This window comes from Schistocerca nitens, chromosome 11, assembly GCF_023898315.1.
Source record: "Schistocerca nitens isolate TAMUIC-IGC-003100 chromosome 11, iqSchNite1.1, whole genome shotgun sequence".
Taxonomy (NCBI): Eukaryota; Metazoa; Arthropoda; class Insecta; order Orthoptera; family Acrididae; genus Schistocerca; species Schistocerca nitens.
Window position 1 is genome coordinate 38,254,076 of NC_064624.1, and position 11,683 is coordinate 38,265,758.

At 39.8% G+C, this 11,683-nt stretch overlaps 1 protein-coding gene across 6 annotated transcripts in view; it reads left to right on the top strand.

The window, feature by feature from the left end:
• The window catches only part of LOC126213319 (zinc finger protein 726-like), a 113,402-nt gene extending 102,481 nt beyond the window's left edge, over positions 1-10,921 (top strand). The window contains exon 7 of one of the 6 annotated variants that reach the window (XM_049941007.1): positions 7,094-10,914. In XM_049941007.1, the coding sequence (XP_049796964.1) occupies positions 7,094-8,771 (1,678 nt within the window). In that variant the 3' untranslated portion in view covers positions 8,772-10,914. Of the gene's footprint in view, positions 1-7,093 lie in introns of all 6 variants that reach the window. The other 5 variants (XM_049941006.1, XM_049941008.1, XM_049941005.1 and 2 more) reach the window with 5 other exon arrangements.
• The last annotated feature ends 762 nt before the right edge of the window (positions 10,922-11,683 follow it).

The window sequence follows — 11,683 nt, forward strand, 5'->3', positions numbered from 1 at the left end:
CCTCCCTCCCTCTCTCCCTTCCCCTCCCTCCCTCTCTCCCTTCCCCCTTCTCTCCCTCCCTCCCTCCCTCCCCCTCCCTCTCTCTCCCCCTTCTCCCTTCCCACTCTCTCTCTTCCCCCCTCTCCCTCTCTCTCTCTTCCCCCCTCTCTCTCCCCCCCTCTCTTCCCCCCTCTCCCTCTCCCTCCCTCTCTCTCTCTTCCCCCCCTCTCTCTCTCTTCCCCCCCCCCTCTCTCTCTCTCTCTCTCTTCCCCCATCTCTCTCTCTCTTCCCCCCCCTCTCTCTCTTCCCCCCCTCTCTCTTCCCCCCCTCTCTCTTCCCCCCCCCTCTCTCTCTCTTCCCCCCTCTCTCTCTTCCCCCCTCTCTCTCTTACCCCCCTCTCTCTCTTACCCCCCTCTCTCTCCCCCTGCCTACACACACACACACACACTGCCTCTGACTGTGCCTCCCCCCAGTCAACAGTTCAGAAAATTTTATGGCATATTTTACACTAGTATCTCTATAAGGCTCCCTGTGTGCTGCTAAAGAACCCCCAAGATAGGCTACAACGCCTTCTTTTTGCCTTCATTTTTGGCATCCATGGAAATGGATGACTTTTGGCTGGGGAATATTCTTTGGATGGACAAGGCATATTTTACTCTGCATGGGGCTGTGAATGCACAGAACTGTCACAGATGGGGGTTTTCCTCCCATATCTTTTGCAGGACCATCCCTTGCACCCAGCTTATGTGATATTGTGGTGTGATTTCACAAGCCCCCTTCATTCTCAGTCAGTGTTCCTTGGGGATAATGACACGTCGTGCACCTCTTAGGTGAACATTCACATCTGAACTTCATGAGGACCTTGTTATGTAACGTGATTCCAGCATTTCTGGAACACACGTGCACCATTATTTTGATGATATGTCAGTTGTTGGGTGAACCATTGGTTTCATGTAAACTTCAATATCACCTGCATTATATCTTCACAGTTTCAAGATATGTGGCTTTCGAGATCCCCTGATGTAAATTCATGTGACGTGGATGTTGGGGTATGTGAAAGATTTATTGGCGATGTATCCAGATACTCCAGATCAGAAAGATATCATATGATGACAGTTAATCTGATAACACTGGATATGATGTAGGCAACTATTAACTATGTCATACCATGTCATGGACACAACATGTTGCAGAGTCAGTAGACCATTTTGAACATGTAACTTCTGATCATATCCTAACAAAGTTACCGGAACCACCATTATCATTGGTCTGATCGTTCTCCTATTTTCCTGCCCTGAAATCTCATTCTCACTGCTTATAGCGCTATATTTTCACCTGGTGGCGGAAAATGAAAAATTATATTTCAGTGTGCTTGGTGAGGACACCAGTTAATATGCATCCTGCAATGTCACAGCATCGTGCAATGTACAGAGCGCATACTGCAGCACCCAGAACACTGTCAGTTTAATTTTAATCACTTAAAACGCTTTGGATCGACTTCTTATAATGATAACAGGGCGTTGTTCAGACAATTTTACCCTCAGTAAATTCATAATAAAGTTCCTATGACGTCTTGCAGAGGTAGCACACTCACTCTATGATTGATACTCAGCAGGGGTTTTTATCAACAGCTTGTGTTTATTGTTGTGATTAGTGTGTAATAACTGTGGTGACTTCTGTCAGTGTCTTTTACAATATGCAGTGTGTGCCATTTGTGTCTAACCATTCAAACCAGCCTGAACAGACTTATTATTCTCCATGAGTTTTGTCTGCAGCTCGTGGTCTAGTACCTGGCATTGCTGCTTCTGGATCATGGGATCCTGGGTTCGATTCCTGGCTGGGTTGGGAGTTTTCTCTGCCCAATGACTGGATGTTTGCACTGTCATCATCATCATCATTCTTGACAGTAGCTACATTGAACTGTGTAAAAAAAGACTGTAAAAATTGGAATGATGGCAGTGCAGTTGAGCGCCCCACAAACCAATCATCATCATCATCATCATCATCATACATGAGTTCTGAGAGTAAAAGAACTGTACTTGAACGTATATTTGGATAAATGATATATGAAGTTCTGGATGACAGTAATATTCATCAAGATTACATGATTGAAATTGGTGATACAAATTCAGAAGAGGGTCTGGGTGATGCTGGTGGAAATGATAATGATAACAGAGGACATAGTCATATCACCATGATTCCTGCTTTTATGGTAGGGGAAACTGAAATGGAGAAATGCACAACCCAAGCAATGTTTGTGCTAGACAATGTAACATTGCTGTGAGATTCCTGCCCTGTGATTTAGTGGTAATGCGTTGGGTAGAAATGCAGACATAGAACAAGAAATCAGGTGTACTTTTCCCTCAACGTATTTTAGATGAGATTCAACAGTGATGAAACAAAATCTGGATAATATAAAAATGTTCAAAAGAACATACCTTCTTTGCTTGATATTGATATTTCTGAGATAAAAGCTTTAATAGGCTTGCTTGTATTCACAACAGTCTCCAACCCTAGCATCAAGTGCACTGACAATGTTTCCTTAGTAGGTGGAACCAGATGTAGTATTTTCACGGTAATGTAAGAAACGATGCACCAGGGTAGCCGAGAGCACTAATGCACTGCTTCCTGGATTAGTGTAGGCGTGCTGACCCCGGATCGAATCCGCCTGGCGGATTATCGACGAAGGGCCAATGTGCCGGCCAGACTGGATGTGGTTTTTCGATGGTTTTCTACATCCTGCTAGGTGAATACCAGGCTGGTCCCCACGTTCCGCCTCAGTTACACAGGTCGCAGACATTCGCACTTTCCCATGGATTACACTGGATGCAGACAGTTGGGGTACACTAATTATGTCCCGGGGGGGGTAGTCTTTGGGAGTTGCGACATCATCGTAATACTAGCCTGTATACGTAATGACACTTCGCAACCAGCCTCAGCCAAAAGACCGATTAAAGTTTGCAAAGTCCCATTAATCCCTCGACGCAACTAGTTGTTGGGTAGAGGGGTACCAAAGTAGAGAGATCGAGTGTAAGAAGCTGTTTTTGTTCATAATGACAAAAAGAAATGGCTCTGAGCACTATGGAACTTAACATCTATGGTCATCAGTCCCCTAGTACTTAGAACTACTTAAACCTAACTAACCTAAGGACATCACACACATCCATGCCTGAGGCAGGATTCGAACCTGCGACCGTAGCGGTCATGCGGTTCCATACTGAAGCGCCAGAACCGCACGGCCACAACGGCCGGCTCATAATGACAGCTCTTTGGTTTGAGAATCGAGAGAACAAAGGAGGGAATGAAATTGAGGTAACAGCTATCATGCCAAAATTTTTAACAAATGTGGTGTAAACCATCAGCAGTGTTATTGTCCAGGCTGTAGTATGTGTGTTGATAAAATACACGTGCACTTCCATCGTCACTGCAACCATCAAAAAGAAACACAAAGTATATCTAAAAGCAAAGTATATCAAAGCTGACAAAAATGTTCTTAACGCCTTTTTAAGAGACAGTCTTCACTCCTTCTGATGTGAACATGTAAGTGTAGAAAAGTTGTGGAATGTTTTATAAGAGATAGTATCGACAGCAATTGAGAGATATATACCACATAAATTAATAAGTGATGGTACTGATCCCCTGTGGTACACAAGACAGGTCGTATCGTTGTTGCAGAAGCAACGAAAAAAGCATGCCAAGTTTAAAAGAACACAAAATCCTCAAGATTGGTAAAGTTTTCCAGAAGTTCGAAATATGGCGCGTACTTCAATGCGAGATGCTTTTAATAATTTCCACAACTAAATTCTGTCTCGAATTCTTGCAGAAAATCCAAAGAGATTCTGGTCGTACATAAAGCACACCAGTGGCAAGACGCGATACCTTCACTGTGCGATAACAACGGTGAAGTCACTGATGACTGTCACTAAAGCAGATTTATTAAACACGGTTTTCCAAAACTTTTTCACCAAAGAACACGAAGTAAATATTCCTGAATTCCAATAATCAAGAACAACTGCCAAGATGAGAAACATAGTAGATATCCTCGGAGTAACAAAGAAGCTTAAATCACTTAATAAAGGCAAGGCCTCTGGTCCAGATTGTATACCAGTCAGGTTCCTGTCAGAGTAGGCTGATAAATAGCTCCATATTTAGCAATTATATACAACCACTCGCTCACAGAAAGATCTGTAGCTAAAGACTGGAAAATTGCTCAAGTAACACCAATACCCAAAAAGGGAAGTAGGAGTAATACGCTGAATCACAGGCCTATATCACTAACGTCGATTTGCAGTAGGATTTTGGAACATTCCCTCGAAGGAAAAGAGTTATTGACACATAGTCAGCACGGTTTCAGAAATTGTTCTTCTGAAACACAACTAGCTCTTTACACTCGTGAAGTAATGAGTCTTATCGACGGGGGATGTCAAATTGATGCTATATTTTTAGATTTCCAGAAGGCTTTCGACACCGTTCCTCACAAGCATCTTCTAACCAAACTGTGTGCCTATGGAATATCCCCCGAGTTGTGTGACTGGAGTAGTGATTTCCTGTCAGAAAGGTCACAGTGCTTAGTGATAGACGGGAAGTCATCAAGTAAAACAGAAGTAATATCCGGCGCTCCCAAAGGAAATGTTATAGGCCCTCTATTGTTCCTGATGTATATTAATAACTCAGGAGACAGTCTGAGTAGTCTTCTTAGATTGTTTGCGGATGATGGTGTCATTTACCGTCATGTGAAGTCATCAGATGATCAAAACGACTTGCAAAATAATTTAGATGAGATATCTGTATGGTGCGAAAAGTGGCAATTGACCCTGAATAAGGAAAAGTACGAAGTTATTCACATGAATACTAAAAGAAATCAGCTAAATTTCGATTATATGATAAGTCAAACAAATCTGAACGCTGTAAATTCAATTATATAGTTAGGGATTACAATTACAAATAACCTTAATTGGAACGATCACCTAGATAATATTGTGGGTAGAGCAAACCAAAGACTATGATTCATTGGCAGAACACGAAGAAGGTACAACAGGTCTACTAAAGAGACTGCTTACACCACACTTGTGTGCCCTATTCTGGAGTGTTGCTGTGTGGGATCCACTTCAGGTGGGACTGACGGATGACATTGAAAAAGTACAAAAAAGGGCAGCTCGTTTTGTACTATCGCGAAATAGGGGAGATCGTGTCACAGACATGATACATGAATTGGAGTGGCAATCATTAAAACAAAGGCATTTCTCGTTGCGACGGGATCTTCTCATGAAATTTCAATCACCAGTTTTCTCCTCCGATTGTGAAAACATTCTGTTGGCACTCACCTACATATGGAGAAATGATCATCACGATAAAATAACAGAAATCGGGGATCGCACAGAAAAATTTTAAGTGCGCATTTTTCCCATGTGCTGTTCGAGAGTGGAATGGTAGACAGCTTGAAGGTGATTCATTGAACCCTCTTCCAGGCACTTTATTGTGAATAGCAGAGTAATCTCGTAGATGTAGATGAATAGTTTATCAATGTACCTGCCACAAAAATTCTGTACGGTAAAGATTAGGGATATGACACAAGCACAGAGTATCTACACAATGCTCACATGGTGGTCTCTAAAACAATTGATAAATAATTAACATCAAAATTTATTTCTTGCTAAAGCTTTCCAGAAATTCTGTTTCTTATTGGGGTTTGTTTATGGTTGACTGGCATAGCATAAAATTGTAATTGTAAGTTCTATTTCTAGTACTTTGAGAAACAGAAAGGTAATTGTTTGAAACCTTACTTGCATATTTTTATCTCTTTCTTATATTTAGTGATTAAGTTGTCAACTTGTAGAATCTGGCACACCATGATGCCAGTTACATTAAGAAAATCGTGTGATTCCAATAAAGAGTTTAAAAACATTCGAAATTTACCAGATACCATGCCAGACAAAACTATATACCCAACACAATGCAAAAAAGTGAAAAGGTACAGTCAGAACAAAAGAAAACACTGGAGCCTGCACACCTTCAGTAGTTCGTAATCTTTCATGTCCAATATGATGCACATACTGGGGACATGTAAACCATCACGGTTCTGTTCTGTGGGAAAGGGTTTAACTGCAGGTATAATAATGGGACCCAGATACTACAGAAGTTCCTTATGCATCAGCTGTTATCACTGCCACTCAATATGTAGTGTTAGCCTTCAGTATTTAATGGGTGATGGTGTGGCCATTCATGTGTGTTTCCTTTAGTCAACGGTGTTCTGCAATGCCAGGTGACCAGATGTTGGGGAAGATGTAATAATTTTCAAAAGGGCTCACTCCAAATGTAGTGGAAAATTTACAACCATTTCCATCTGTTCAGACTATTTCCAATTGTGCAAGGCTTCATGTAAGTTGCAGTGCCAAAAACACAGTTTTAGATTAGAACCATCTGCAAGTATGTCATTCACATTCATTCATCAGTGTGCAAATTTTTCCCCCTTGATTGATGTGACGTTGCTTATCGTTCATGAACAGTCATTATCCACCTGATTACCATCCATACTAAATACCTTATGAAAATATTGGTGCTTGTGCTAGTTCATGACTCATGAATCAAACAAAAAAATGTTTACTAGGTGAAATAAATTTATCATTTCCAAAGGTGAAAGTGTTGGTAAAACAAAGAGAAGGAACTTACAGAGATGGAAGAGGAACAATTAGAAATTATTTATCTTAAATAAATCTGAAATTCCTTGAACTTAAGAATTTTGAATTAAAATATGTAACTGATACATTTTTTGATACATTTAATAAATTGGTGTAGACTATTAACCTGTAGCACTGTATTTTAAAAAGATTGTAACAGGTGAAAGTGAAGTACTTTAATTCTCATCTAAAAATTCAGATCAAATCAGCACTGACACAGATGAATCATTATTGAATTTCCTGTGGTTATTTTCGTTTTAAACCACTTTTATCTCATCAGTTCTTTGCTTATGGTGGAATATTATAATTTTAAATCAGTAACAGTTACTAAATATGTAATTTCTTATGCACTTTTATGACTTGTGGCCTATAGTACTGGATTTATTGTTTCTTTGTTGTATGTCTCAGTATTTAACATTCTCCTCCTCACTCTTCAGATTGACAGAGAGTACTGGTGGGAGCTGCGGCATACCATGTGAAGAAACTTGTCACCATAGACTGGTCCAGGATGAGTTGGTGATAGACAAGGAGAAGTCAACACATGGGTTCGGTACCAATACAGAAGATGTGACTACTGATAAGGAATGCTCAGTTGCCACCCGACATGACTGTAGTACAAGGGAAAAGGAATTATATGTATACAGCTGTAATTTCTGCCAACAGAGCTTTCCTTCAAAATACAGACTCATAATGCATGTGTTTACGCACATTGATGGAATGCAACCACCTTCGTATGTTTGTAAGTGGTGTGGTGAGGTATTTCACAGTAATGTTAGTTTGAAAAAACATTTGAGAATAAGCGATAATTTTCATGTCTTAACTGCTGACAACCATGAAAAATATGGCTATAGTGATGAGCATCAAAGCAGTACCTTGTTGGATAGCGAGCCAGACGTTTCTGTCACAGAACACAATGAGCAGTCTTCATGTAAGGAAACTTGGAAACCTTCAAAAGAGTCCTCTAATGACAAGTGTAACACACATATGACAGATGATAGAGAGAAAACAAGTAATTATGGAACTTTATCTGCAGCTATTAATGTCAGTGCCCAGGCTGATCTACTTACTGCAAACAGAACCGACAGAGGTGGTACTTGGGGCAAATTGTTTTCTAGGTCAGTTGATCTGAAGGCACCCGTATTAATTCAGACTGGAAAGAAACCTCACAAATGTGAGATTTGTGGGAAATGTTTTGCTTTGCCACGCAGTCTCAAGATACACACATTCATTCACACTGGAATCAAACCTCATAAATGTGAGGATTGTGGGAAAGCTTTTACTATGTCACGCGATCTCAAGAAACATTTATTAATTCACACTGGAAAGAAACCTCACAAATGTGAGATTTGTGGGAAATCTTTTACTGTGTTAGGCGCTCTCAAGAAACACGGATTAATTCACACTGGAAAGAAACCTCACAAATGTGAGATTTGTGGGAAATCTTTTGTAAGGGCAGACAATCTCAAGAGACACACATTAATTCACACTGGAAAGAAACCTTACAAATGTGAGATTTGTGGGAAATCTTTTGCTAGGTCAGGCGATCTCAAGAAACATGTATTAATTCACACTGGAAAGAAACCGCACAAATGTGAGATCTGTGGGAAATCTTTTACTTTGTCAAACAATCTGAAGACTCACAAATTAATTCACACTGGAAGGAAACCTCACAATTGTGAGATATGTGGGAAGTCTTTTGCTTTGTCAAGCAGTCTCAAGATACATACATTAATTCACTCTGGAATTAAACCTTACATGTGTGAGATCTGTGGGAAATCTTGTACTATGTTAAGCGATCTCAAGAAACATATAATAATTCACACTGGAAAGAAACCTCACAGATGTGAGATATGTGGTAAATCCTTTGCTAGGTCACGCAATCTCAAAAAACATGTATTAATTCATACTGGAAAGAAACCTCACAAATGTGAGATCTGTGCGAAATCCTTTGCTACATCAGGTGATCTCAAGACACATGCATTAGAACACACTGGAACTCTACCTAAAAAATGTGGTATCTGTGACAAAAGTTTCACTCACTTGAGTACTCTCAAGACACATGCATTACTTCACATCAGAAAGAAACTACAAGCATGTGTTAGTTTACGCAAATAGGTTTTTTTCTGGTTGGTGGCCTCAAGGCCTATAAAATAATGGATGTAGCAGGGGGACAATAAATTGTAATTCTAGTGAAATAACATTAAAATGTGGCAGAATTGTGAAAAAAGTGCAACGATGGGTGCTGTAGGGCGCTAACAGATAACATGACATAAAAATCGATATATGTAGCTTGAGATGTCAAGAAATGGTATTACTAAATATTCCAGAAACATGAATGAAATGTGTTTTGGTCATTAACACTGTTACTTTTTCCTGTCGATCTTGAGACAAGAAGATTGTGACTAGTGATAAATCCTTACATTTGTCAGTAATCATAAGTACCATGCAATATTCAGTATAAGGCCAAGGAAATGTGATGACGCGCTGCATATTCTTCCAAACATAATCATCATGTACTACTCGTGACTGTGTATTTTAGAGACAGTGACAGTAAAAATATATTCATGGCACTTCGTTCATTCAGGCTAGTACACTCAACACTGGAGAAACATGATTATAACAATTATTTTACTCATATATGTTTTCTCAAGAGATTTACTGTGTCATTAATAGTGTTTAGCTACATTTGTGTTCTGTTAGTAGTAATCCTGCATTAGTAAACGTAACAACAAACATAGCAACCTTCTTAATAGCATTTTAGTCCACCTTTGGAACACAGTACTTCGACAATTCTACATGATATGGACATGACACATCATTTACATGTTTCTGGGTGTATGATGCACCAGTTGTATTCCACACGTTCAGATCAGCTAAATGGTGTGGTCGAGACATCAGTGTTAGTTACCACGCTACTCAGAGAAATGTGGAGTCGTTCTGCTCATGTGATATGGACAGTTATCCTGCTGAAAGATGCCTTCACCATGAGACAGCACATCAGGAATGAAGGAATCTATGCAGTTGCAATAAGGGTCACATAGTCTGCAACTGTCATGATGCCTTCAATTACTACCAGATGTCCCAAAGGAGCCAAAGTGACTCCCCCCATAGCCTAATGGGCCCTGCATCTGGTGCCATTCACCTAGATGACAGCATATCTGGACGTGGCAGCTGACCTGGTGTAACTGGAAATGTCACCCATCCTGACATTTGACATTTGCATTGACCTTCATTCCAGTCTGAATAATCCCTTGCCCACTACAGTCGCAATTGAACATTTTGGTGGATCGATATGGATACATACAGTGACCATATTTTGTGGAGCCCCATGTTCAACAATGTACATTAAATTGTGGGTTCAAAAACGTGTATGGCTGCTCCAGCATTGTTTTTCTTCATTATATATGCCACATATTGCCAAATGTCAAGCTTGACAGAGCAGGCAAGCGTCTGACCGCCATGATTAGTGATGAAGTATAGATGCATTACATCTTTTCATAAGGTTAAGGATTTATAACCTTTCAGGCACCTTCCACAGATGTTCACAACAGTAGCATACATCCAGCCAGCCATCTTCACCACTGTTGAGGCGCTAGTCCCCGACTGCAATGCCATTATAACTTGCCCTTTGCTAAAGTCACTCACGTCATAAAATTTACATGTTCGCAGCCTATCTAACTGATAGAACAATTCCTTATAAATCTCTGGGCTGCTCATACACTTGTAATGTGCTTACTGCATCATTTGCATAAAACGTGGTGTTCATTCTCCTCGTGGGCAGTGTTCATGACATTTTTGACCATCAGTGCATCTTCACGTAAATGGGTCAGATGCGAAAATGTGTAATCTAGTAAATACACTGTGCTTGGTTGCCATTTACACCAATGCACAATAGCTATATTTTTTGTGAAATATTTTTGTTTCTCAAAGCTCTGTACATGATTCAGAGATAATGTAGATAAGTGTTATGCACCAAAGCTCTTAATTATTTGTTCAACATTTAATACTGTGTAAGTTCTACACAAAATGAAATAGTTAAACAAACATTAGGTGTTAACGGTTTGATTCCAGTTATTTCTATACACAAGAACAACACTTGGGAGAGATCAGAATGTGAGCACTAAATATTTCTTGTGTTCTATTCAAAGGTGTTTGAATAGTGGATATTTTTCTTAATTTGTGTAAATGAACATGACGTTTTTAGAAATCTGTACTTATACTTCATTTCTAATTTCAGAACGATTGTTTTTAATTTTGTTTTCCTACCTATTTGTTATTGTTGAAAGTGGTTTAGTATGTTCCATTTAATGTAACAACTGGAGATAGTTATAATTACGTGATTGGCATTGTTCTGTGTTGCTACACCTTATCTGTGACACTTAGTAGTGATGCGATTAGTTTATTACATCTTAGGACATCCACAAATGCTGTATAGGTTACTCATAATAGCCAACATCCACTTACATTTGCATTAAATATAATTTTCCAATAAAAGGAAAGAAAAACCGGGTTTCGGGACAATAGCCTTATATTCAGATGAATCTGAAAGCACAGGATGGTCTATTGATAGTGACCAGGCCAAATATCTCAAGAAATAAGCGTCAAACGAAAAAACTACAAAGAGCGAAACTTGTCTAGCTTGAAGGGGGGAACCAGATGGCGCTATGGTTGGCCCACTAGATGGCGCTGCCATCTGCCAAACGGATACCAACTGCGTTTTTTTTAAATAGGAACCCCCATTTTTTATTAGATATTCGTGTAGTGCGTAAAGCAATATGAATGTTTTAGCTGGACCACTTTTTTAGCTTTGTGATAGATTGCGCTGTAATAGTGATAAACGTATAAGTACGTGGTATCATGTAACATTCCGCCAGTGTAGACGGTATTTGCTTTCTGATACATTACCCGTGCTATAATGGACCATTTACCAATTACGGAACAAGTCGATATCGTGTTGATGTATGGCTATTGTGATCAAAATGCCCAATGGGTGTGCCAGCCTCAGTGGCCGAGCAGTTCTATGTGCT